The sequence below is a fragment of the Paralichthys olivaceus genome, chromosome 6 (assembly GCF_024713975.1).
Source record: "Paralichthys olivaceus isolate ysfri-2021 chromosome 6, ASM2471397v2, whole genome shotgun sequence".
NCBI lineage: Eukaryota > Metazoa > Chordata > Actinopteri > Pleuronectiformes > Paralichthyidae > Paralichthys > Paralichthys olivaceus.
In genome coordinates, this window is record NC_091098.1 from 20345946 (window position 1) to 20370180 (window position 24235).

Genomic DNA, 24235 nt, shown 5'->3' on the forward strand with positions numbered 1-24235 from the left:
CATGTAAGAGTCATTTGTTGGGCCTTGGAGATTTGTGCTCTACTTAGTCATTTTAGTAACTTTATATTTCACTTTTACGACATAATATAGTTTTATAATACAGTTATTAAGATACAATAAAATAAAGATAGGAATCGGCAGACAAAAGGGGACAACGTTTTAGGTTGTGAATTAGATCCAAATTCACTAAATGGCATGTCGTAGCTTGAGGCAGACTTATTATATTAATGTTCACAGGCTGTGGAGAAGCTCGGACGCACATCTTTTGTTAAACTTCTTGTTGTCGCACTGTGTTGACAGAAGTTCCTAATCTCTAAATCTATATTTCGTAAAGAGCAAAATACATAGAGCGAGTTTACTGACACATCTGCTGTGTGAACTTTTGACCATATTCAGTTCCACTTTTTCACCCACCACTGTTTGCTGTTTGCTGGCAGGCTGTTGTTACTGACTGTTGATTGGAGGCTGTCTAATGAAGGAAGTGGATTGTGTACACTGCATGGGTGTGTCGCATCACAGTTCAAACACACAAGACTGCCAGCGTGCAGTGAGTGCAATGTACCATGGAGGAGAAGAAATGTTGGCGTGAGGTTAGTTTTTGAGAAGGTGGGCACTGCACATATACCCACTTTGGTCTTTTGAAGGGGCTGCTGAAGTTGTATTTGCTCTGTCGTGCTGCTCTGACCTGGACTTTGTAACATGTATTGGAGCAATGTGTCCGGCCGACATGATGCAACTCCCCGTTGGCACATGACGTGAAATCAGCTTTAGTTTCCTGGAGGAGCCTGTGTACTCTGGACTTGACTCTGCTGAGAGAATGGTGGACAAGATATGGAGGAAGAGTTGGCAGTTCATAGAAAACAGACGATCTTTGCGCAGTAAGCATTCGCCTTGTAAAGCGGCAGAGTGCAAGAGTGAGTGAGTAACCTTTCGTTTGTTCCTTCACTGTAGTTGTGTAAGAGGTCACAAGGATGACAGATGACTGGATGTGTTTAATACTTGGAGAGTGTTTACGTGGCATTTGTATATACTGAGTCTAGCATGGCAGGCTGTAGTTATTACAGAGATATACCAGTATTAGTCAGCTTTCTACTTTTAAGCCCCTCATTTACTCTACAGTACCCTCCTGTAATGTCGTACTTGCTTCTTGAAACAGTAACTAAATGCTTCACAACCAACAATGTAAAACTTACAATACGAAAAGAAATCAGAATAAAATAATGTAATATTAGTAAAGATTCCGATAATAAAAGCAATATACATCACATGATAAAATGTTTTTTATAAAGATGTGTCTTAAGAAGTGAATCTAATCTCCTCTGGCAGATTGTTCCAAATTCTAGTTAAACTGAAAAAAACATTTTCTATATACTTCAATCAGATTGATCCTGGTTGATTCTGAATTCAAAAACTTCTCATTGTTGAACTGAAGATTAGAACTCTAATCATCTCTTTGCTCTCTCTCTCTCTCTGCAGTGTGGAAGGGGATGGACGGTCCAATGAGAGTGGCCCTTCCCTGGACGGTGGAGCCAGCTATGGCCAGGGTCCGGTGACCCACGGCTCGGCCATCAGCCCCGACAGATTTGACAGCCCGCTTTACAGCCACGGGGTCCAGCCTGGCCCTCAGAGGCCCCGTCGGCCCAAGCTTCAGCACTCACAGTCCATCCTCCGTAAGCAGGCTGAGGAAGAGGCCATCAAGCGGTCCCGTTCGCTCTCCGAGAGCTATGAGCTCTCCGCTGACCTTCAGGACAAACAGGTATTCTAGAGTAGCCTTGACGGATTGTTTGTTTTGGAGTTGGTCAAAGTTTCTCTTGTTCTCATGACACTCGACATGTTGAAAGACCAGCTACAGTTAAAAAAAACAATTAGATATTTAATTTTCTCCTTCTCCGCTCTAGGTGGAGATGCTGGAGCGCAAATATGGTGGACGATTCATAACTCGGCATGCAGCCCGCACCATCCAGACAGCTTTCCGCCAGTATCAGATGAACAAGAACTTTGAACGTCTCAGGAGCTCCATGTCTGAGAACCGAATGTCCAGACGCATTGTTCTGTCCAATATGAGGATGCAGCTGTCGTTTGAGGGTCCTGAGAAAGTGCACAGCTCCTATTTCGAGGGGAGACAGGTGTCTATGACGGAAGATGGCACACCGCTGTCCATGGTGCAGTCTGAATGTGGAGATATAGAGGTTCACCAACAGGCTAACATGGTGTCTCACCCACCTCCGCAGAGTGACCTGACCGACGCCATCACGGAGCTGGAGGACGCCTTTTCCCGGCAGGTCAAGTCTCTAGCCGAGTCGATAGACGATGCACTGAACTGTCGCAGCCTTCAGGGGGACGAGGGACCTGACCCCGACACCATGGGCTGCTCCGAGGTGGAGAGGAAAGTGCCCTATCAGGTGAAGTCCCACCGCAGGGCAGCTGGACGCATGCACGATGAAACCATGGCATCATATAGTGATGTCACTCTGTTCATCGACGAGGAGGACATGTCCCCCTCTATCGCTCTGTCAAGGTCAGGGGAGCAACCTTCCAGCACAGAATCAGACTTGCGGTTGCGGTCAGTCAACTCCTCGCAGGAGTACTGGCCTATTGACCCTAAAGATGAGGGCCGTGACACAGACACTAGCTGCCGCAGCACTCCTTCTCTGGAGTGCCAGGAGCAGCGTCTTAGAATGGACCATCTTCCTCTGTTGACCATTGAACCCCCTAGTGACAGCTCTGTAGAGCTCAGTGACCGCTCTGACCGGGGCTCTGTCAAACGGCCGCCTGTGTACGAGCCGCACGGCCACATCGTAACGTCATCCCAGGCGAGCCCTAAACACATTTCCCACGGACCCCCGCCGCGAGCTCCGTCCCGTGACGACGACGCACCTCTGCGCCACCGCCACCGCCAGCTGGAGAGCCACCTCGCCATCAACGGCTCGGCCAACAGGCAGAGCAAGTCAGAATCCGACTTCTCTGACGGGGACAACGACAGCATCAACAGCACGTCCAACTCCAACGACACCATCAACTGCAGCTCCGAGTCGTCGTCGAGAGACAGCCTCCGAGAGCAGACGCTCAGCAAACAGACTTACCACAAAGAGACCCGCAACAGCTGGGACTCGCCCATCTTCAGCAATGATGTGATCCGCAAGAGACACTATCGCATCGGCCTGAATCTCTTCAACAAGTAGGTACTCGGCTCTGACGGAGCAGGCGTGTGACCAGTGTGTAAGAGAGTGATTCTCAGTGAGTGAACATGAGGATCACAACTGTAACATCTTGTATTCATATTTAATCCTAAAGTATTTAGATTCAATTATTTATCATTTAATTTGGGAGTAGAATATAACTACCTGGGATCCTGAAAAACTCAAAGTGCTACTACAATTCAGCGATGAGAGAATTGACTGTTTGTTTTAAATCTTTGGAAAAATTCTGCTTTGTGCAATGTAGCTCGATTATTTATCTTTACGTGTCATAATGGTTTAATAACGATGTTGAGCTGTAGCTCCATGTGCTAAATCGATTTAGCTTCATGAACAGTTTAGAGATCTTTATTTAAAATATTACAAAATCGATTTTTCAGAAAGCCAGAGAAAGGCATCCAGTACCTGACAGAGAGGGGATTCATCCCTGACACGCCGGTCGGTGTGGCTCACTTCCTGCTGCAGAGGAAAGGCCTGAGCCGGCAGATGATTGGAGAATTTCTCGGCAATCGGCAGAAACAGTTTAACAGGGATGTCTTAGAGTAAGTGTGATTTTGTTCTTCCTGTTTGATAAAATCAACCAGAGAAAAAGAAAAAAAAGAAAGAGAACATCTCTTGGTGAAGAACTTATGAGCATTCATTTCTTCTCTCTCCATCCGTCCCTGTGTGCACCAGCTGTGTGGTGGATGAAATGGACTTCCAGAGCATGGAGCTGGACGAGGCCCTCAGGAAATTTCAGAACCACATCCGTGTGCAGGGCGAGGCCCAGAAGGTGGAGCGGCTCATCGAGGCTTTCAGGTGAAACATATTGACGAATGAGTGACAACAACACAGAAAGATGCAGAGGAATAAAACTGAAATATCAATTAATTGAGAGAATGAATGAAACACAGATCCATCTGTTTGTATGATTAAATCCTGAAACACTGTGTTTTATAGTGTTTTTGAAGTAAACCTTTATTGCTCAGTGTATTATCTTTCCTGCTAATGTTCCTCTTTTGTCACGATTGTAACCATTACGCAAAGAGAACCATTACTTCTGCTTTCTCCGAGCCATGTTCAAAGCATTTCCTCCCTGTGAGCACAATAGCTTTGCTTATCTAAGCTTTGTCTTAAATTGAATTTGCATCACGGTTACTCTCCCCCCTTTCGTGTTTCTAGCCAGCGCTACTGCATCTGTAACCCCACAGTGGTGAGACAGTTCAGGAACCCCGACACCATCTTCATCCTGGCCTTCGCCATCATCCTCCTCAACACCGACATGTACAGCCCCAACGTTAAGCCCGAGAGGAAGATGAAGCTGGAGGACTTTATCAAGAATTTACGAGGTGATAAAGCAAATGACCAATATGAAACACTGTTGTTGAATAAATATATTATTTATATCTTTATTCTATGTGATTTACTGATATTTAAGAACGTGCTATATGTGGGATTCACCGTGTAAATTGGAAATGCATTTGTCATTTGTAATCCAAATAATAATATTACTTCCTCTTCTCTGTTCCTCATTTCAATTCCTACTGTACCTCTTCTGATCGGTACGTGTGTTTCAATAAAACCCTTGATTTTTACATTATAACTCTGCTCCTCCCTCTGTTCCAGGTGTGGACGATGGAGAGGACATACCCAGGGAGATGCTGGTCGGTATCTATGAGAGGATCCGCAAGCGAGAGCTCAAGACCAATGAAGACCACGTCTCACAGGTGCAGAAGGTGGAGAAGCTCATTGTGGGGAAGAAACCGGTGAGTGGTGATTATATCGAGCAGATTAAGTATCAGTTGGCATTCGTGATTTATCATTTTCCTCAAAACATGACTTAATTCTCTGAATTATCTTCCTCCAAGGTGATTATGTTTTCGTCAACGTTATTTAGCAGGATTATGCAAAAACTACTTTTCGGATTTTCAGAAAACTTAATGGAAGAATGCGTGTGTGTGTGTGTGTGTGTGTCCATTGTCATTTTCTCTAACATGATGAGACAGGGTGTTTTTCAACATTGTCAGTGATTTCTCAGAGAAGAATTCATGGAGATTGATGATAATAAAAAAAATCTGGCATATTTATGGGACTGATATCTCTGACTGTGTGAAATTTGCTTGTTTTATGTTCTTTAGTCAGTTCTCACACTGCTGCATCTCCCCAGAGTCACTTTAAATAAACAACAATGTCATGTCTCTTCCAATTTTCTAAACTCAAAATGTTGAGAGATTAATTCTCAGAGGTAGAAGAGGGATTTAGAAAATCTTTGGGTGTTATTGTGCAGGGAGGGATTCACGCCTGGGCTTAGACCTTCATGCTGTTGATTTTAATGCACCCGAAGCCCTTGAGCAATGTCACCCAGCGCTGCAGTCTGATGAAAAATGGACACTCGCTGCCACCTCAGTGCATTACAGTTCCCAGAGGGAGAAGTAGTTGAACACTGCAGTGCCTTCACAAACCACCGTACGTTACGTTAGAATAATCTGCTGATTCAGTCAATTTGTTACTCTTCCTCTTCGAGATATTTGTTGCTGTAGGATGGACTGAGTGGAATTTGATCGGTCACTGTGACCTCACAAAACACATCTTTGGCCAGAACACAAGGTTTCATATGGTAAATAGAAGGATGCTTGGAGAGCGTATACCTCCGCTTAGGCTCTGGCCTAAGTGAAGTCCTGTATTTGCTTATTTATTTATTCAGATCCACTCAAAAATTGGATGTTTTCTTCCTTTAGTCAAGCCCCACCCCTCCACACAGTTTCATGAAAGTTAGTTCTGTAGTTTTTGAGAAAACCTGCTGACAAACGTCTAACAGAATGAAATGATGTGAAGTGATGACAGTTGATACCCAGAAGGTCAAAGTTCAGCTTCACTGTGAAGTTGCAATTTTCTGTAGAAACAGTTTTCTGGCTGTAGCTCAGGAGCACAGGGGGAGACTGTGACCTCATTTCACATTTGGTCGGACACTGAATTGATGCTGCAAACCTTGATACTGCAGCGATTGTAAAGATCTCATGTGCGGCCGCTTTGATAATCTGTGTGAATCATCCACGTTTTAGAACCTGAAGCTTCTCAGCAGAAAAAACAACATCTACTGGTGACAGCTTCATGTCCTGTGAGAAATAAGCAAGAAATGTGACCATTCTTTTTCTGAATGAACTTGCACACTAATACAATAGATAAACAGCAATCACTTTTATTCTTAAATCAAAAAATAACATTCATACCTTTAATTCAATTCCTATTGTCTTCACTGCACACATATTGTACATTCAACTGCAATTTGACTGGTTTGCAGAGATATACAACCGGAAAGCATTAACTTCAGTTTCTGAACTAGAACAATTATCATATTTAGCTCTGACTGTGCTGCAGCCCCTCCGGAGCAGGGGATTTTCTGCATTATTCTTCAGGTAAAGATGAGTCTTTCGTGTGTGAAGGTTAAAAGTCTGATTAACCTGTGCAGCCTCAGGGAGAGGCTCGTCCTGCTCGGATGACTTTGTTTCCGTCGGTTTCCCGTAGGTTGGAATCTTGTCGATTCTGCCAGTAATAATTGAATGCATTGAAAAATGATCCCTCGTCACCATTTAGCCGCAGCGTTAAAAGCCCAGGAGAGCACTCACTTAAAACACGTCAACATAAAAACCAAGTTGGAATTCCTCCTTGTAATTATCAGGACTAGTAACGCTGCACAGTGTGGCTTCCAGGAGACGTTCAACATCATTACAGACTCCCTGAAGCCCAGCAGCAGAGAAAGATGAAGAAAGACCACCACCTTGTGTACAAAGGCTCATGCATCTTCATGGCCACTTTGAGATAATAGAGAAATCCTAATATGTCCTCTTTAATAAGTGTAAATAATCCCAATATAACAAATGCATCACATATCATTATGTCTGTCTTCTGTTTTTAGATTGGAACCCTCCATCACGGCCTCGGATGTGTAAGTAAACTAAATACCGATAAATCTTACTAATATTCATGAGATCATTATTCATTCCTGTACTTGGATCTTGCAGTTAATGCACATCACACAGGTAGAGTGAGCGTTTGATTCCCTACTGAGGCCCAACAAAACATCACATCTGTTGACAGATCAGCGGTTTATGCTGAAGCTTGCAGACAGAATCAACAGACATGGGGTGAATTCTTTGTTTTGGCAATGAGCTGCAGTGTTTCTGCAGAGTCTGTGCTCAGCAGGGTGCACATCACTGCTGGGTGCACGGCACGCTGATGTCTCTATCTCACAAAATGAACTGTATTTGTCCAATGTGGGTGGATTAGGTATCAGATTCTTTTAAAGCCTGAGTTAAGCCTATAAGAAGTTCCATTAATATTTATTGCAATGTAGTTGCCATGGTAAACTTGTTTTTGACTTGTTTTCAAGGCACCTCAAAGTCTCCATTAATTATTTATCAGTTTGCGCCTATATATAAATAAAGGTAACCATAGCAACAATACTTATGCCTCATGCTATGTTAACACTGGTAAAACAAATTGGCTTTCGGGTGAGTTTAGACCGGTCCTGAGGCCATAATAATCTTTGAAGTCTTGATGTCCGTGCTCATTTTTCTTTCTTCCTCGTAGGTTCTGTCGCTGCCTCATCGTCGGCTGGTGTGTTACTGTCGCCTGTTTGAAGTGCCAGATCCCAACAAGCTCCAGAAGCTGGGCCTCCATCAGCGGGAGATCTTCCTGTTCAACGACCTCCTTGTGGTAAAAAAGCCTCCTCTCTCTGTTCTCCTCTGTTCTCCTCTGTTCTCCTCCCCTCTGTCCTCCTCTCGTCTCCTCTCTAGACCAACCTCTCTCTCCGTTTGTATTATTTTCAGGTAACCAAGATTTTCCAGAAAAAGAAGAACTCGGTGACGTACAGCTTCAGACAGTCCTTCTCTCTGTATGGGATGCAAGTCATGCTGTTTGAAAATCAGTGTAAGTTGCACCGGGCGTTTTCTTTTATCTGTCGTCTGTAGCGTGTTAGCGTGACAGTGTTTACATCAGCCGGTTTGATTTAGCACAGTAACACATCCAGCAGTAAAGGGAAGTCAACCCAATGGGCTGTGACATTGTTTATCGTCTCCAAACTTCACACAGATTCGTTCGAATGTGTTTTAACTTGGTTTTGATCAATGGCCCCTTTATAAAGCTCTCTCCTGCTGTGCTTGTTGCCCCAGATTACCCAAATGGAATCAGACTCACATCAGCGATACCAGGTGCGGACATCAAAGTCCTCATCAACTTTAACGCGCCCAACCCCCAGGACCGCAAGAAGTTCACAGATGACCTACGAGAGTCCATCGCAGAGGTCCAGGAAATGGAGAAATACAGGATAGAGTGTGAGCTGCCTTTTCCTCCATCCTCCTACCCTCCCCCTCGTCTACCTCGGGCTGTGTAAAGTAGAAACAGGGCATGGTTCTCATTCCTCTACTGCAGTTTATGAGGGAGGGTGTTTACATGATGGCTAACAGAAGGGAGAGCTTTCTTCTCCTGGACATTTGAAAGGCAATTCTGCTGTGACATACAAGACCAGGATGTTGGATATTATGTAGACTAGTGCAGTGCCTGTTCTAAACATGCCTTTTTGGAATTTGCTTGTCCTGTGTTGATGTCCGGTGCAACTTCAGAGCTATTCCTTGTCATTAGTGAGTCCTCCTCCAACACTTCTATGATGCAGAGTGAGTTGGTTTAAACTTGGTTTATCTGCAATGAAGATTTTACATCAAACTTTTTCATAAAGTGAAACAGAATTTGCTTTACTTCTGGTCACATGTGTGGTTTATATATACAAATTATTGTTTGACTGAACTGTTCTAATTTTTTATTGAGTTGCATGTCGGCAATTTCAAAAGTCTGTTAAGCAACTGACACAATCTTCCGACCCAAGTTCACAACTTAAAAAAAAAGAGTGATCCTACGGAGTTCAGCACCAGCGACTCACGTGAATTTCTTGTGTCAGTCCGATATGGTGAAATAAAAACAATCAAGTTATCAAGACGATGTGGTGGCGATTTCGACCCAGTTGCCGACCACTGCTGTAGTTTATCCAGGAACTTTAACACACACTCCACACTGCACTTTCTTGGGCAATTTAAAACACACATGCTAAGTGGGAAGCAGATTAAATGAACGACAGACAGATGTTTGTGGAGTTAGTAGGTAGCTATATGAATAGTGCACGTTCATGAGTTTCAAACAACAAAAGGTGACTGAATAGTTCTCAAGTGTTTTCTCTGGACAGATTGAGATAAAAAGCCACTGCCACTTACCCCAGTCTCTCCTTGGCTCCTCTCCACAGCTGAGCTGGAGAAGCAGAAGGGGGTGGTGAGGCCCAGCTTGTCGCAGAGCTCCGGACTGAAGAAGGAAGCGGGCAACGGCAGCATGAACCGCGCCAGTCTGGACGACACCTACGCCATGGGAGAGGGCCTGAAGAGGAGCGCCCTCAGCAGTTCCCTGCGAGACCTCTCCGAAGCAGGTACAGCCACAACGTCTTTGTTTCGACCAGCCGGTTCCTGCACGGAGACGTGTTCTCCTCCTGTCATCCACTCAACTGTGATGACGCCAAGGGGATAAAAAAATAGCAAAATGTTGTTTCACGACACCATACATCGACTTCAGAGTTCTCCCGTCTAAATCCACTTTCTAACTCACTCATAATTGAATTGTTTGACCGAGGCAGGTACTTTCAGTGTGTTTCAGAGGAATTCAAAGACTGAATACAGACCTACAGCATTTGAGAAGAGGGTAATTGTTGAGATCGATATTTTCAGACGTGTCTTCTCAGTGATGAATGAAATTGACAGGCAGTTGTCACCACCCCCCAAATCATCTGGATGAGTTTGCATTACGCTCCCCTTCATGGTTTAATTGTCAGTTTTTCTTTTTAACTTGGCACTTTTGTTTTGATCCAAAGACATCTCATGTTTTAAAAACCACGCAGCATTTCCTCTCACGTGCATCTGTGAACCCGACAGACGTGTGCTGACGCTCACCATTCAGAAGCAGCAACAGGATCACAATGAAGTGTCAGTCATTCTCACGTCCATGAATATCAGTGTTTAACGCAGCCGCTGTGTCTCTGAAGCACCGAACACATTTCATTCATTACAGATAACAGCTATGGGAAGTTATCGGGTGATTAACTCGATAACGAAATGAAATCCAGTCAGGGGGTCTGCCTCACGGTTTGGCACCGTGATACGCTGTGTTCTCACGATCACTTCCTCAAGTAGGTCAGACAGTGAAGAAGTACGTAGGGATCCCTCCGCCCTCCTGTCTCCTGTTTTTTCTCCACACAGGACTTGGCATGTTAGTGGGGTCATTTTTGTTAAGTGTTTTTTTGTTTTGTTTTTCCTGCCATACTCCATTTCATGTGTATTTACTGTGTTCTTTTTCCCATACACATCAGGTATTTTCCTGTTTATGTGTGATTATTGGTCATGTGTCATCGGCTGAGTGTGCCTAACAACGGCTAAAGCGCTGCGTTCGCCCTCAGACCTGTAATATGCCTGTACATCCCATGTGCAACAACCACTGTACTGCTTTTAATGTGTCTCCTCCTTTGTGACTGTCACTGAGACTGGCTTTTGCCAAAATAGACCCTTAAGGAAATCTATGTTTTGTGGCAACATTAAAAACCAGTCAATCAAATCTTCATCAAGACAAAAATCTGGGGGGAAAAAATGTATCTAAGTTCGTAGAAAACGTTATGTTTGACGTTTTCTTGCTCTATTGACCTCGATGCTAACAGGGACCACACTTATCTCAAAATATACATTCAAAATTTCAATATCACTTAAATGAATGAGACTGCAGTTTTAAATGCGTTTTTAAAACTTGACTCATTGAAATTTCAATGCAGATTTAGTTTCCACCCTGAGTGAAGATGTGACGTCACTGCACAGTATAGCCACAGTGCCACCTCTCACCCACCCCAACGCCCTCTCCCTCTCTCGCCCATATTTGAACTTTACTCACAATCACAACCCATTGCACTGCCCCCTACGGGTCGGGTGGGCAGCCGAAACGTCTCTGTAGTCGACCCAGGAGTGCTGTCGATCTCTAATCTGTGGTATTGCATGTCTCGGGCAGGCAAGCGGGGGCGTCGCAGCAGTGCAGGATCACTAGACAGCAATATGGAAGTAAGTTTGAAGCAGCTGGTATCCAAGCTACTCTCTATGTGATGATGTGCACTGTGAAAACACACCATTTATTTTTGGTCTTACACCTTTTGCTTCATAGACTCAGTTCATTTGTTTGGATCATTTATTTTTCTTCCTGGGATGCCTTATGTAACCTGCTTGCCTCAGTTAGTGTGCATGCATGGGTTGCCTGCCTCTGATCATGCCCCTTTTTTTGGAAGCCAGAACAGATCTCCTGTTTTGGTCATGTTATATGACCGATATACACTTTATCTTCAAACAAGCATGACTCTACTAATCCTTCCTCTGATCCCCCCTCCCCCTTTGTTGCCTGTCTCTGTCCTTCATTCAGTCACATCCAGCGGTTTTCATTTGGTTTCTCTTCTTCTCTGTGGCAGGGTGGTAGCTCTGTAAGACACTAGAAAACAGTACATCTCCTGCAGCACATAGCGCTGTCCCCGTCTGTCTTCTTCTCTCTCTCTCTGCAGTTTCTCTGTAAGCTTCAGGGAGGAATGTAGCCTTCATAGTCAGAGGTGGACTGATTTTAATAAAGACAAATGAAGATGTGGATTTCATTCATTCATCCTTCACTCATTCCATGTGTCCATGAGTTTCACGTGTTGGGCTGAAGTCTGGGACCCTGCAAATTTCATTCTGCTCTGCAAAGTCGTCACGTGGTCTTTCTCCAGTCGTAGATGAAGCTTATGCGAAAGGAAAAGCTTTTCTAGGAGAAGTGACTTTGTGAGCAGTGGGTAGTGTTGGACCAGATCTGGGGGGGAAGAGTGTACAGGCCTGTTGTGACGTCTGCACACAAGAGCTTAGTTCCTCCTACCTTCTGATTTCTAGTTGAATGCTTGTGTGTGGATGATGAGTTTGCCTGTCACATCCTCTGCATGTGGAAACTATGCCTCCATTGGTTATAACATGTTGCATGTGTGACTCTTAGAGGGTTTGGCGCACTGACTGCAATGAAGTTGAAATGTTGTCTTTCTTTGCCCTTGTTAATGACATTATTTATGATTTTGTTACAGATTTTCAGGCCAGTTAGTTCCTCAACAACAGAGTTCTTTTGAACATAGACTCCCTCCACTGTGAAGTGTTTGCCCAAGCTGAAATATCCCTAGTGTTGCTGCTGCCTATCATGAAAACATTTTTAGTTTCCCATTTGCATGCCCTATAACATTTTGCTACTTGTTTATCTGAAAAAAGACAACTGTGAAGTCATCCTGCTGATGCCTGGCAGCTGTAGCACTTGCACAGTGTCTAATGGACATGCTGTCACCTTCTCTCCTCCCTGCAGGGGTCCATCATTAGCAGTCCGCACACACGCCGGAGAGCCACCACGCCGAGAGAGGGCGCACCCCGCAGCCAACCCCCCAGTCAAGCCCCAATCCCTAACTCAGCATCAACTTCCATACTGGGATCGCTCTTTGGAAGCAAGCGAGGCAAACCACCATCCCAGAACCACCCCCCTTACCCTCAAGCCGGCCATCCCACCCTCATATCCCACAAGCCCCACCCGACCAACCTGCACCACACAGCACAGTCGACGCACCCGGTGCAGGCCCAACACCAAGGTCACCATCCGCAGTACTGCCAGGTCCCACAGAACCCGCCGCCTTACCACCACCACCACCACTATCACCCCCCTCCCCACACGCAGTACCACCAGCACCCGACCTACGCCTCACACTCACACCAACACGCCCACCCACAGCACAGCCACTATAGCCAGCATTCCCATCACAGCTCACACTCCCAGCACGCCGCCCACCACCACAGTCAGCAAACGGGTTCGGCACCTGGCGGACCCAAACCCAAACACAGTGGCATCAGCACCGTAGTGTGATGCTCCGAACACAGAGAGGAGACCCAAGGAGGGAACTTCATGAAGGAGGGACAATTGCTTACACCAAAGGGACTGACAGCATAACTCTATGGCCTGTCCACTGTGTTTTACTGCTGCTGTGATGGGAACCAGTCACACGCAGTCACCTGTTTCACCTCCGGGTCCAACTAATATGCAGGATGGAAATCGGACTCAAATCTTCCACCAGGGGCCTTTACTAGTTTGCCTGATCGTGGGCTTGGCCCTATCAGGGTCTTGTGGGTGGGGGTGGGTTCTGTACAGGAAGATGCTCTTTATTTTCCACACACACCCCCCCGGCCGTGACGTCAAGTCGCTCCCCACTGCCTCCTCCCCTCAATAGCCTCAATAACCTCCCTCTTACCTTCACATAATCAGGAGGACAGATGACCAGAGACGAGAAAATGGCCGACCTCTTTCTCCGTCACAATGATAGCATAAATTCTTGTGCACCACCTTTTCTGAAGTCAACTTTCAACTCTTTGCGTTGCAGATCCTTCCACCATACGAATGCTCTTTGTTGTTGCCTCCCTCATATGTAGTGAAGAACGTAGGTATAATCATTTCACACTAACTGAAATCAAAGGACAGGTGTGCAACCAAGTGGACCATCTCAGTCATAGTAGTTCTAGTGCTGTATTTACTGTAGATTACAGCTATACGTGTTGTCTCCTAGCTCTCATAAATAAATGTGCCAATTATTAATGCATAATCTATTTAGTCAAGACTTCATGTACAGTATATTGTGCGTAAAGTAATTTGTAAGATTATACTTACAATTATTATTATTATTATCAGCAAAAATGAATTTTATCAGTATTATACTGACTCTGTGGTAAGGGGACATAGATCTGGAAGGAGTGAACTCCCATTCAGTCCAGCCTAATCAATTCTGGAAAGGTTTTGCCTTTCAAACGGATCAGACGGAGCCTCTGGATGGCAGCTGTTGCATATTCGGGCCCCAAAATGGCGTGCTGTCACAGCGGAGGCCTCAATGCAGACTTCCTGTCAACTCTCTCGAATGATAAACAGGCTGATTGGTTGTTTTAATCTCAGTTTACTTCTCGTACTGTGGCTGCTCGGACTGTAAAAAAAACAAAGTGAGGAATATCAGGGGTGGAAAGACGCGTTCATGTTACGAGCACAGAGCGTGTTAAACACGTGAAGTCTGTTGCCTTTCTCATATACAACAGCTGCTCTCTTGACTCTTAAAAAAAATCAAACACGGAAAATATCTTTTCAAATCTTATTTTGCCTTGTTTAGCATTTTTTTTATTCACCAACGAGGTTTGGTGAGAGAATAAAAATCAGTTCTTACATAGTGAAGTATTTTTTTCATCTTTTTTCTATCATGTGTGCAATATCTTTGTACTGATTTTGTACATTAAGAACAAGCAAGGTGTCCCTCCAATTTGTGTGTTTTTCATGTAACGTCATTATTTATTTATTTTTGTTTTTGACCCCTGTCAGAGTCTTTCGGTAAATTAATGTGCGGCTGTCCTCGTGATCTCATGAGGAGGTACAGACTTGGAGTTCAGTGAAATTTCTAGTAAGTTTTTCCTTTGGTTTTGCATGTAATGTTATTGACGTGAGGCTATCCTCTGCACATTGTATAACAAATCAGTGTTACCATAGCAAGTTTAAGTGCAATCATGTTCAGAAAATTCAGACTTGTACCGAAAGTGGAAGTAAGTCTGTTATCTTGTTGTCCAGGATGAGATTCAGGTGAAAAAATAAATATCTTTTTTCATTTAAGAATATATATATATATATAAATACTTACTTATACAATAAACAGTGGGAAGAGGAATGTGTGTATATATTTTAATAAAAGAAAGGCTTCTCTTTGGTCTAAACAAAAATATTTTGCTGGATAAGCACATATGAAAGAACACTTTCATTTCTTTCAGGAAATGCAGTTACAATATACAAAATGCAAACTGAACAACAGAACTGGGTATATGTAAAGAATAACTTTCTACATTCTACAAATAAGAGTCTATCCTAGTGTGTAAATTAGTGACAGTAATCTGTGTGTCCCAGTATTCAGGTTGTAAATGTATTTTAACATTCACAAAGAAAACCATTGTCATAAGTCAGGCTTGATCTGCTCATGTGAATTGACACAGAACAGACGTATCACGTATGGGACATTAATGCTCCGATGAATGTGTCTTTCCATGGATTCCATATTTTTTCTATAGATCTCGGGACGTTTATTTCCGTGTGTGTTGTAGTGCTTCCAATGTCTCCAGTCATTCTTTGTGAGAACATACCCCAACAATGCACTGCATGGATCTGATGCATCATGTGTCCTACTCACTGTGAGCTGATCGGGGGGGGGGGAAGAATCAGCCTATAAAATTTTTGACTTCAGCTTTGGTTTTGAATGATTTGGAATTACTTGATGTTGACGTGTTCTTGTTGTTCCATGTTAGGCTGTTAGTTACTGAAGCTCAGCATGCATTTCATCAACAAAGCCATTGTGTAAATTACCAACAAAGAACATTGCACTTCCGTCACTGAGGGCTTTCACGGTGTAAATACGGGATTTTGATGTGTAAACTGTGTGGTCGGAGCGGTTTATCTTTGTGAGGCTGTAAAGGGACCGCGGTGGGGATCGAAGGAGCTGTACATAATGTGTATATGACCAGTGCTCTATTCTGATATCTGCAGTCAAGACCAGGATGTATATACAGAACGTCACCTCACAGATGGACGCCAGGGGTGATATATGAACATATCGATTGTCTCAGCCTCCAGCTGACATGAACTGACATTGGTTGTAGAAATAAAAAAAACAGACTGTTAGAAAGTTCGCTGCCATTTACATCTAGCTCTCTTGTCATACATGCAACCACCCCCCCATACACACAAACACACATACTGTACACACATGGATAAACGTGCACACATCCTGCAGCAAGCTGTTCAGTGTGGCGTGAGACACATTTTTCAACAAAAAAAAGGAAAAGACAAGAATGGCCTCATTTATATGTGCATTCTGTTTGTACAGTGAGTAGTGAGTCAGTAAGACCCCAGTTATTGTAAAACTTCAACTGTGACAATGTTGAGAACGCAAAATAAACAAGTATATGACTTACGGTACACCTGCTGTCTTATTGCTCTCCAGCATATCAAGCATTTCATTGAGCAACTCTGTTCAGTTTTATTGGTTTTGCACCAAATCCCTAACATACGTCATCTCAAGGCACTTTACATGAGACCTTAGAGAAACACAGTTCCCACAATCAGCAAACACTTGGTGACTGTGGAGAGAAAAAACCCTCTACAACCAGACTCGGTGTGGGCGAACATCTGCCTCGACCGGTTGGTGTGAGGGGAGAGAAATGGGCAGGAGGGGGATAGAAAGTGGGAGAGAGAGAGAGAGAGAGCAGCTGTGTAAAAATCATATTTAAACTCTGAAAAAAGACTGGTTGTTAAAATAATAACAATAAGAGTGATATGTACAGATGTAATGATGTTAATGATAGCAGCACCAGTCATAGTAGTAATAACAATAATGGTCATATTATTAATATGTATTATCATTATTATTATTATCACTACTAATAATAATTGTAGTAATACTAAAAGTGATTCTCATATATGTTATGATGTTATTAATGATAGCAGTACCAGTTAATATTAGTAGTAGAAGTTGTAATAATAATGATAATAAATGGTATTATTATATATTATTATTAAATTATTACTAATAATAATGATAGTGATCATAATAAATGTTACTATAGTGATAATAGTGATTCTTATAGATGTAATGATGTTATTAATGATAGCAGCACCAGTCAGCAGCAGCAGTAGTAATAGTAATAATAATGATAAAAATACATATTAATCACCAGTTAACATTAGTAGTAGTAGTAGTAGTAGTAGTAGAAGAAATGACAATAAGTATAATGTCTTTCATATTATGAAATGTTAATGCTCTCTTCAGGCTCTAGCAATAGTCTCTCTACTGCAGAAACTCCACCAGAGGGCATTCTTGAAAATGAAAATCTGTGCCTTTACACCATCTATGGGTGAAAAGAGTTTGTGCTGCACAGTGGGCATGAGGGTTCATACAATTACCTCTCATATTTGAACCACTCCTGTGAAGCTGTGGGAGAGGGGCATTCATTTATTTCCACTAGTTCCGCCTCAGTTAATGCCCATTCTGCCTTGTAGCCCCAATTTTCCATTAAGAACCTGTTTCTCTTTTTTTGGGCCTCGAGCTCATTCATTATTTGGCTTTCCAAAATATGTCATAGGTACTTCAATCTAAATCCACATAAAGCTGAACGTGCTCGCAGCTGTACTTTGCAGCAAAGTGCCCGCTGCGCCCTCAGCACTGCAGTGAATGTCAGTAATAAACACTGTGTGGAAGAGCTTCGGATAGCCTCCTCCACTGTTTCTAATAGATACCCTCTTATCTCCTGAAAGCAGATGGATTTCCTTCATGTCAAATGCGCCATAACTGTGCAGTGTTATTGGTGCATTCCTCAGACTGACGCGGTTCTCTATCGACCGTGTGATTATTCTGAGTCAGTCACAAAGACGGGGAAACCTGGAGGTCAGGAGGACTTTGGAAATGCTCTTAAGCTCAAAAGAACAGTGAATACATAATGAGATGTTAAGGATGATTGGCAGCACGAGTGGTAACATCCTAGCTGGCCTGACTCTAAAAGGTTTGTATTCTTCTCTTTTTTAAACAGTGAGGTGTTTTTGACTTTCACTTTCAGTCACATTCTCTTTATTACAACCTCTTTCATTAAGGTTACATTCTGAAAAATGTTGACTGCATAGTTTCAATCTTATTATAAAACAGAGCTTTGTGCGCAGGGGTTGATTTTAAAGGACAATATAACTGCTTGTCGTCTGCTGCACTGTAAGAATTCTCTGAAGCTTCCCCACTGTTTAGTTATAATTTGTCGTTATAATGCAAACTGAGACCATCACATAGGGAATAACCTCTTCCTGATCCTGCAGGATGCCCCCTGGTTTAATCTTAGGGGCCTTCCTCCTCTTGGCCACATCGAGTGCACATGCTATTTGTCGACCGTGCCTATATTCAGTCCTCCAGTCTGCTGGTCTGCAAGTGAACTGCAGCTCTTCACGCCTCGTGGAGCTGCCTCCTCTGCCCTCACACACCACAGAGCTCCATGTGCAGGACAATCGGCTCACCTCGGTGTCTCCGGGCCTGTTTGACAGACTGGTTGGTCTGAAAAAGGTCTCACTGTCCGGGAACCCCTTCCACTGTGACTGCAGGATCCAATACCTGAGGAACTGGCTGCTGAAGAACAGAGCTGTCGTATCGAAGGAGCCCACTTGTGCCAGTCCGAGCTCTGTGGCTCAGAAGGCCATCACCGACCTTACAGATGACTACTTCTCCTCCTGCGGCCTGCCGAGCTGCACCAGTGGGACTTACAACGCAGCGATGGGAGCGATGCTGTGCTGCGTCATTGCTCTGCTTCTGTGGAGCTTGAAACTGGCCAAATCGTCTACCTTCACTCTGTACATAATCAACAGACACGTGGGACTCGAGGCCGACTCTCTACGCTCACTGAAGCCCAAACACAGAAGGCGGTTGCACACTGCACTGTCAGGAGTCAGTGCGGACTTGAATTCTTTCAGTTGCACACAGGAACTAGAAGGGCCTCATGTCAGCATGGAGTTACTGCCACAAGTTCTGGATGCGTTGCACAAGAAGCACAAAATAAAGATAAAGGCAACCTGAGCAACCTCTGTCTCCTCCAGGAAATACGTATATTTAAAAAACACTACAAGTGATAACTAGAGGTGAGGCCAGTAACAAGGCAGCACAATGGATTTATTTCATTTATTTTTATTTTTTGCAGTAAACTTGTTTTGCTGCTTAACCTTACAGTGTAACCTGGGAAATTGTATTCTTAGTATTTTACTAATTTAGACATGAAATGCACCACATCAATGTATCATCAATTTTATCTATGAACTATTCTGGCTTCTTATTGTGTAGGAAATGAATGAGACCTAACTGGAAATGCATTAGTCTTCACTCTACACACTCAACTGTGACCTTTGTTAAGACAGAGCATTTTTGCCAAGTTACATAGAGACCTTGTATATTCTTACATTTTCTTAAGTTAAGGTATTTACAATGAGTGAATTGTAAGTTATGTGAGACAGTAAAAGGTTTTGATCGGCGTTGTATTTGTATACTTCTGGAATAAATTCTTCTACATGATAATAAACGGGTCATGGCAGGAAGATATGGACACACCTAACAAAGATGAACGTCTCTGATCTGTGCAAATACTGGTAATGCAGTCAGACAGTACTCTTAGAGGACAATATTGCACATCAAACAGTTGTAATTACAGTACAAGTATTACTGTTATATTCATGCATAGATTTCCCAGGATAAATGACTTAGAATGAAATGATTAAAAAAGTCAAGAGAGTAAAGGTCAAATGTTAAAATCTCAATGTGCTTCTTAAAAACACTTGTAATAAATATAGGATGTTTTCAGGATTTGTAACAATCTAAAACATTACTATCATCTAAAAAAATACTTAGTAGGGTAAAATAAGGCAGTTCTTAAACCTTTCATTGATGGAAATCAGGTATTTTTAAAGACTTTCACAAAAACAATGTAAAGGGGCAGTTAACAGATTCATGATTGATTTTCTCTAGTTTGTCTCAATGTTGAAAGTTTAGAGGACGAGCCGTGTTTTGTCAATAGCCTGTCAGGTGATAAAACAATGTCCACAGTGTTAGGTTCCTATGGGTTTATGCATTAAATGGTAAAATACTCAGTTTAATGCTCCACGCCTTTGCCGTGGAAACGTAAAGCATCTTAGCTCCAACTCTACTGAGGCACAAACTTCTCCTGCTCAAAGATTAGGTCGACGGCTTCTGCCACGTCCTGCACGATGTGGCCTGGTTCCACCAGCGCGGGGTCGAATCTGAAGTCCCTGTGCCCGTGGAACACCGTCTCTTTGATGCAGCGGTTTGCATCCGAGGGCACCTCTGCGTTGGGGTTGTAGACCCCCGTGCAGACCAGGACGGACTTACAGGAAGTTGCAGAGGGAAGAGCCAGCTCGCTCTCCCACAGGTTGTCAATCTCCTCCTCCTGGGGTACAGCAGTGGTGGATCCTGTGGCAGCTGCCATCTTGGCGACGGCTTTGGGGTTCTTCCTCGCAACTCTCTCCTCCAGGTAGCGGTTGTACAGATTGGCCCCATAGATGTCAGTCATAAGATTATCCCTGATAATGGAAAAAAAGAGTTTACTTGGTCTCTCGGGCAGATATTAATATGTACAACACAGTTTTAATTTCCTGCTGCTCTGTGCTTCTCCTCGGACAAAAGAGAAAGATTACATACTGAAGGCACACAAACACAGAAAAGCTTTGCCGGCACAACAGCAACAATTGTTTGCAAAAAAAATGCACATTTGAAAAAAAAAAACCTGAAGTGAAACATGCAAGTTCTGAAAAACAGTGTGCTGTGTTCACTGTCACGCATGTATTTTCACACCAAATTATTGAGCAACATCTAAATAAAGTTACGTCTGTTATAATGTGCTGCTCTGTGCCTGTTTCCAGTGCTTAGTGTCATTAGACTGCATCAAAAGTGAATTCTGATCGTGGTGCAGTGTTTCGCATGTGTTGTTAACTACACAGACAAAGAGAAACTTGGTGTCTTACCCTATAGCATAAAGGGAAGTGATAGGGAGTTTCCACTGTCGCTCCATGGCCTGGCTTCTGATGAGGTACTCTGCAAAATGGTAGGTGAGCTCGCTGGGTTTTCCCATGAGAGCCTCATACTTCAGCTCTTTACCCGTTATCTTTTTGTAGATGTTCTCTAGGCACACGAGAAACGTCCCATGGCCAAACCTGTGACAGAATGAGACAGCAGAGGTCAGAAAGGTGCATCTCCTCATTTCTTTGGCAGCTTCTCAGACTGTGCTCGAGTTGCTTTTGTTAATAAATACATTTGTTTTACAGTTTCCATGACAGCGCTTATTTCCAATGGTTACCGTGGAGAATTCGCCTCAGCCATCCACATGAGGTCCATGTTGCAGGTGAGCAGGGGGAGGTGAGGCATCTTTTGGGTTTGGTGAACACTGCTGAGGTTACCGTTGGTCAACAAAACATCGATTATCAGCTGCAGGTTGGTCTCCCATCGGATCGGCTCTCCGAACAGAACCACAGCTGTGTGTGAAATTATACTAGAAGTTGTAAATCGCCGGCAAAGTAAAACAACAAAACTGACAATACAGACAACTATGAAACCTTTAAAATAAAACAAGATGTTCATACCTTCAACCTTGGGATGGTTGACCAAAGAACTGGACTGAAATGAAAGAAGGGAAAGTCAATATTAATATAATTATAATATTTATATTTCTACAACCCAGTTTTCTATATCTCACCGGCAGTTTGGGTCTCCTGTTGTGATCCACCATGTCCAGCAATGGGTACGATTCCCTCAGCATATCGATACTCACAACATTATTAAAGCCCAAACTGTAGGAGAAATGTTCAGCGTTATTTAAGTATAACTTTTAAATAAATAATTCATAGAAAACATGAACACAAACTCCAGGATTCCAGGTTACTTTTTAGCTATTTCCAGGACTGGTCCTTGTCCCGACACCAGCACACACTTCTCATGAAACTTCTTGAACATCCTCAGTGGACTATGCGACATGATGACTTGATCTTGAGTGATCTGCAAACACAGCAAAGTGTCAGGAGAGGTTAACAGCAGGGGCGACCTTAAAGAGAAGTGTGTGTTTTAGTCAATCTAAACACAACAATCACAAATCCTCTGTTTCAGAACTCACAGGTACTCCCAGGATGTGGGAGAGCTGGTCTGCCTTCGTTTGTCGGAGGCAGTTCCCTGCGTTGGTGACAAAAACCACTGGCACCACAAACTGTCCCTGAGAGTCCACCAGCTTTTCGAAGGTCTTCTTCGCAGCAGGGATTGGCATCTTCCCCCGCACGAGAACGCCATCGATGTCAAACAACAGCCCAAAGCTTGGCTGTGGCTGAAGAAGGACACACAAGGCACCGGTTAAGCAGCATAACAACACCAAGAGAGAAAATCAAACAGGACAGTAGAAAAATAAGCCAAACGATGCAGATAAAGGATGGTGTCTGATATTAAACATTGAGAAATGATCAAAATAAGTGTGAGGTCACTAACTAACAGGATATAATGTATCTTATAATAGCAGAGCGTGAAATTACTAATTTTTACAATAATACAACGCATCATATGTCATTGCTTTACTTTATATGTGTTATGTCTGTTGTTATTATCCATACATGTGTGAGCGTCTTTCGAATGACACCAGTGACACATTTAACTCATTATGGAGCCTTTATTTTATTTGCAGGGTTTTTAGTGCATTACAAACAATCATATGGCACAACATGGAGTCTATTAAATTTCCAGCCACAGATAATCCATTGTGGGGGTCCTATGGAGACACAGCAGTACACAGGGGTATGTGCTTGCATTGATGGTATATTAATAATACAGCTTTCTTCCAAAGTATTTCTTTTCCTGTAACTAGGGCCCAGAAACCAAAGAGGGAACAATGCAGGGACTTGTTTTTCTCATGGGGGAAAAAACACAGTGGAAGCTACATCCCCTGTTGTTCCATCCCTGGCAACACATCCGCATCTGACCAAGTTGCATGCAACACTGGAGGCTTTGCACCGTCGATCTGGCACATTACGATTTTAAAAGAAAGAAGAGAGGCGCCGTGTCAACAAACGCATTGTTCGCCCGGGTGAACCGTACCTTGCTATTAGACTGAGTTCCGCAAAAGCCGCACCGAGAACCGACAATCCCAGCTTTGCGTCGGGCTTGACGGTTACTCAGGGTGTGCAAGCCCCGGTAAAACGACAGGAGTCCCTTCATCTCCCTATATTTAGCACCGGGTTCAAGAGGATTTAAAGGAAAAAGAAAAGGAACAAAAAAGAAAACAGAAAAGGGACCTGGACCTGCGCGCAGAGCATGAGCCGGCTCGCTCCGGCCGCTCGCCTCGGTTTTTTTTTCTCTCCCCCCTCCCCGATGTTTTCTCTCCTATAAATCGACTGGGCGACACCCGATGACGACACGTGAGGAGGAGGAGGGTCTCTTGCTGCATCTCTGCCGGAGGAAGGATCCGCATCTGGTCTCAGTGAAACCCCGCTGCCATTTTAGAGTCCGACGAGGTGGAGCTTCCCGATCCGTGCGCGCAGACACCGCGGCGGAGCAGAGCGCAGCGCTGCGTAAAAAACACGAGCTCATTGATCTCCAACATATCTCGATCGATGTCTTTGTGGGCGCACAGTGGTTTATTATCTGCTGCACGAGGCACAACGCAGGACTCAGACGGAGCCCCACGCATACTTCTCCATTTTGCTCGCCGGCTCTATCTTTAGGGTCCTGAACCGGTTTGGTCTGCCCGTGGCGTGGATGCGCGTCGGCTAAATTTGCTGCAGGAAACCAGAAGGAATTTGAAGTGGAAATTTGACACTCGGTCAAGACACAACCCCCCCCCCCCCATTTTAAGTTTTACTCAGAAAGCCCTCCTTTATTTAGCAGCCTGCATAGAGGGGTGGGGGTTTCTTCTGCCTGATTTGTAATGGATGTATTTCTGCAGACGTCTTGGCGCAGAACAAATGAGGCACTATTATCCACTTCATACACTGTTGACCTGCAGATCAGATTATCTTCCACCTGGGCTTCTTTGATGATGCTGGTGACTTCTTCAGGAGTTGTTCCAAGTGTATGTAGGAATCTGGAAATGCTTGTTTCTTGATGTTTCACCTCACACCCAAAAACCCATCAGTTCCGAAGAAGTTCCATACGAAGCACAACTACAAGATTCTATTAGATGCACATTGAGTCTTTCTAGGTGTTTCTTTTAAGTGCATTGAGATAATGTCTATGATTTGGTTCTACACAAATAAAACTGAATTTAATCTTCACAGATTTGTTAGAATTATTTCACATAAAGAGTTTTACTGTTATCTCAGATTTGGCTTCTTTTAAAGCAATTGCTTGAGAGCAAAAA

At 43.6% G+C, this 24235-nt stretch overlaps 3 protein-coding genes across 17 annotated transcripts in view; 2 read left to right on the plus strand and 1 right to left on the minus strand.

The window, feature by feature from the left end:
- iqsec1a (IQ motif and Sec7 domain ArfGEF 1a) overlaps window positions 1-16286 on the plus strand; it is an 87460-nt gene extending 71174 nt beyond the window's left edge. For 8 of the 14 annotated variants that reach the window (XM_020096295.2, XM_020096296.2, XM_069527343.1 and 5 more), the window contains 13 exons: window positions 1477-1756; window positions 1899-3178; window positions 3578-3739; window positions 3873-3995; window positions 4359-4525; window positions 4803-4942; window positions 7093-7122; window positions 7767-7892; window positions 8006-8105; window positions 8348-8509; window positions 9469-9645; window positions 11262-11311; window positions 12612-16286. In XM_020096295.2, the coding sequence (XP_019951854.2) occupies window positions 1477-1756; window positions 1899-3178; window positions 3578-3739; window positions 3873-3995; window positions 4359-4525; window positions 4803-4942; window positions 7093-7122; window positions 7767-7892; window positions 8006-8105; window positions 8348-8509; window positions 9469-9645; window positions 11262-11311; window positions 12612-13160 (3346 nt within the window). In that variant the 3' untranslated portion in view covers window positions 13161-16286. Of the gene's footprint in view, window positions 1-522; window positions 919-1476; window positions 1757-1898; window positions 3179-3577; window positions 3740-3872; window positions 3996-4358; window positions 4526-4802; window positions 4943-7092; window positions 7123-7766; window positions 7893-8005; window positions 8106-8347; window positions 8510-9468; window positions 9646-11261; window positions 11312-12611 lie in introns of those variants that run through there. The other 6 variants (XM_069527345.1, XM_020096298.2, XM_069527344.1 and 3 more) reach the window with 6 other exon arrangements.
- Window positions 16287-17726: 1440 nt separating this feature from the next.
- On the plus strand, window positions 17727-19411 carry gp9 (glycoprotein IX platelet). Its single transcript, XM_020096161.2, has 2 exons — window positions 17727-17866; window positions 18168-19411. Exon 2 carries the CDS (start codon window positions 18169-18171, stop codon window positions 18913-18915), a length of 747 nt encoding a protein of 248 aa, XP_019951720.1. The 5' UTR covers window positions 17727-17866; window position 18168; the 3' UTR covers window positions 18916-19411.
- On the minus strand, window positions 19008-23371 carry LOC109635173 (haloacid dehalogenase-like hydrolase domain-containing 5). 2 transcript variants are annotated; one of them, XM_020096160.2, is made up of 8 exons: window positions 23178-23371; window positions 22010-22213; window positions 21782-21894; window positions 21596-21689; window positions 21483-21516; window positions 21200-21374; window positions 20868-21056; window positions 19008-20426 (listed from the first exon to the last, which is right to left on the minus strand). In XM_020096160.2, exons 1-8 carry the CDS (start codon window positions 23190-23192, stop codon window positions 20030-20032), a joined length of 1221 nt encoding a protein of 406 aa, XP_019951719.2. In that variant the 5' UTR covers window positions 23193-23371; the 3' UTR covers window positions 19008-20029. The 2 variants fall into 2 exon arrangements, with proteins under 2 accessions (XP_019951719.2, XP_019951718.2); XM_020096159.2 differs by having other exon boundaries at window positions 22975-23235.
- Between the last annotated feature and the right edge of the window lie 864 nt (window positions 23372-24235).

Excerpts from the sequence above, each read along its gene's own strand:
- LOC109635173 (XM_020096159.2), bottom strand. The coding sequence starts at position 23,094 with ATGAAGGGACTCCTGTCGTTTTACCGGGGCTTGCACACCCTGAGTAAC. Across the intron at positions 22,214-22,974 it reads GAACTCAGTCTAATAGCAAG|CCACAGCCAAGCTTTGGGCT; the intron begins GTACGGTTCACC and ends GTCCTTCTTCAG. Across the intron at positions 21,895-22,009 it reads CCCACATCCTGGGAGTACCT|ATCACTCAAGATCAAGTCAT; the intron begins GTGAGTTCTGAA and ends CTGTGTTTGCAG.
- gp9 (XM_020096161.2), top strand. The coding sequence starts at position 18,169 with ATGCCCCCTGGTTTAATCTTAGGGGCCTTCCTCCTCTTGGCCACATCG.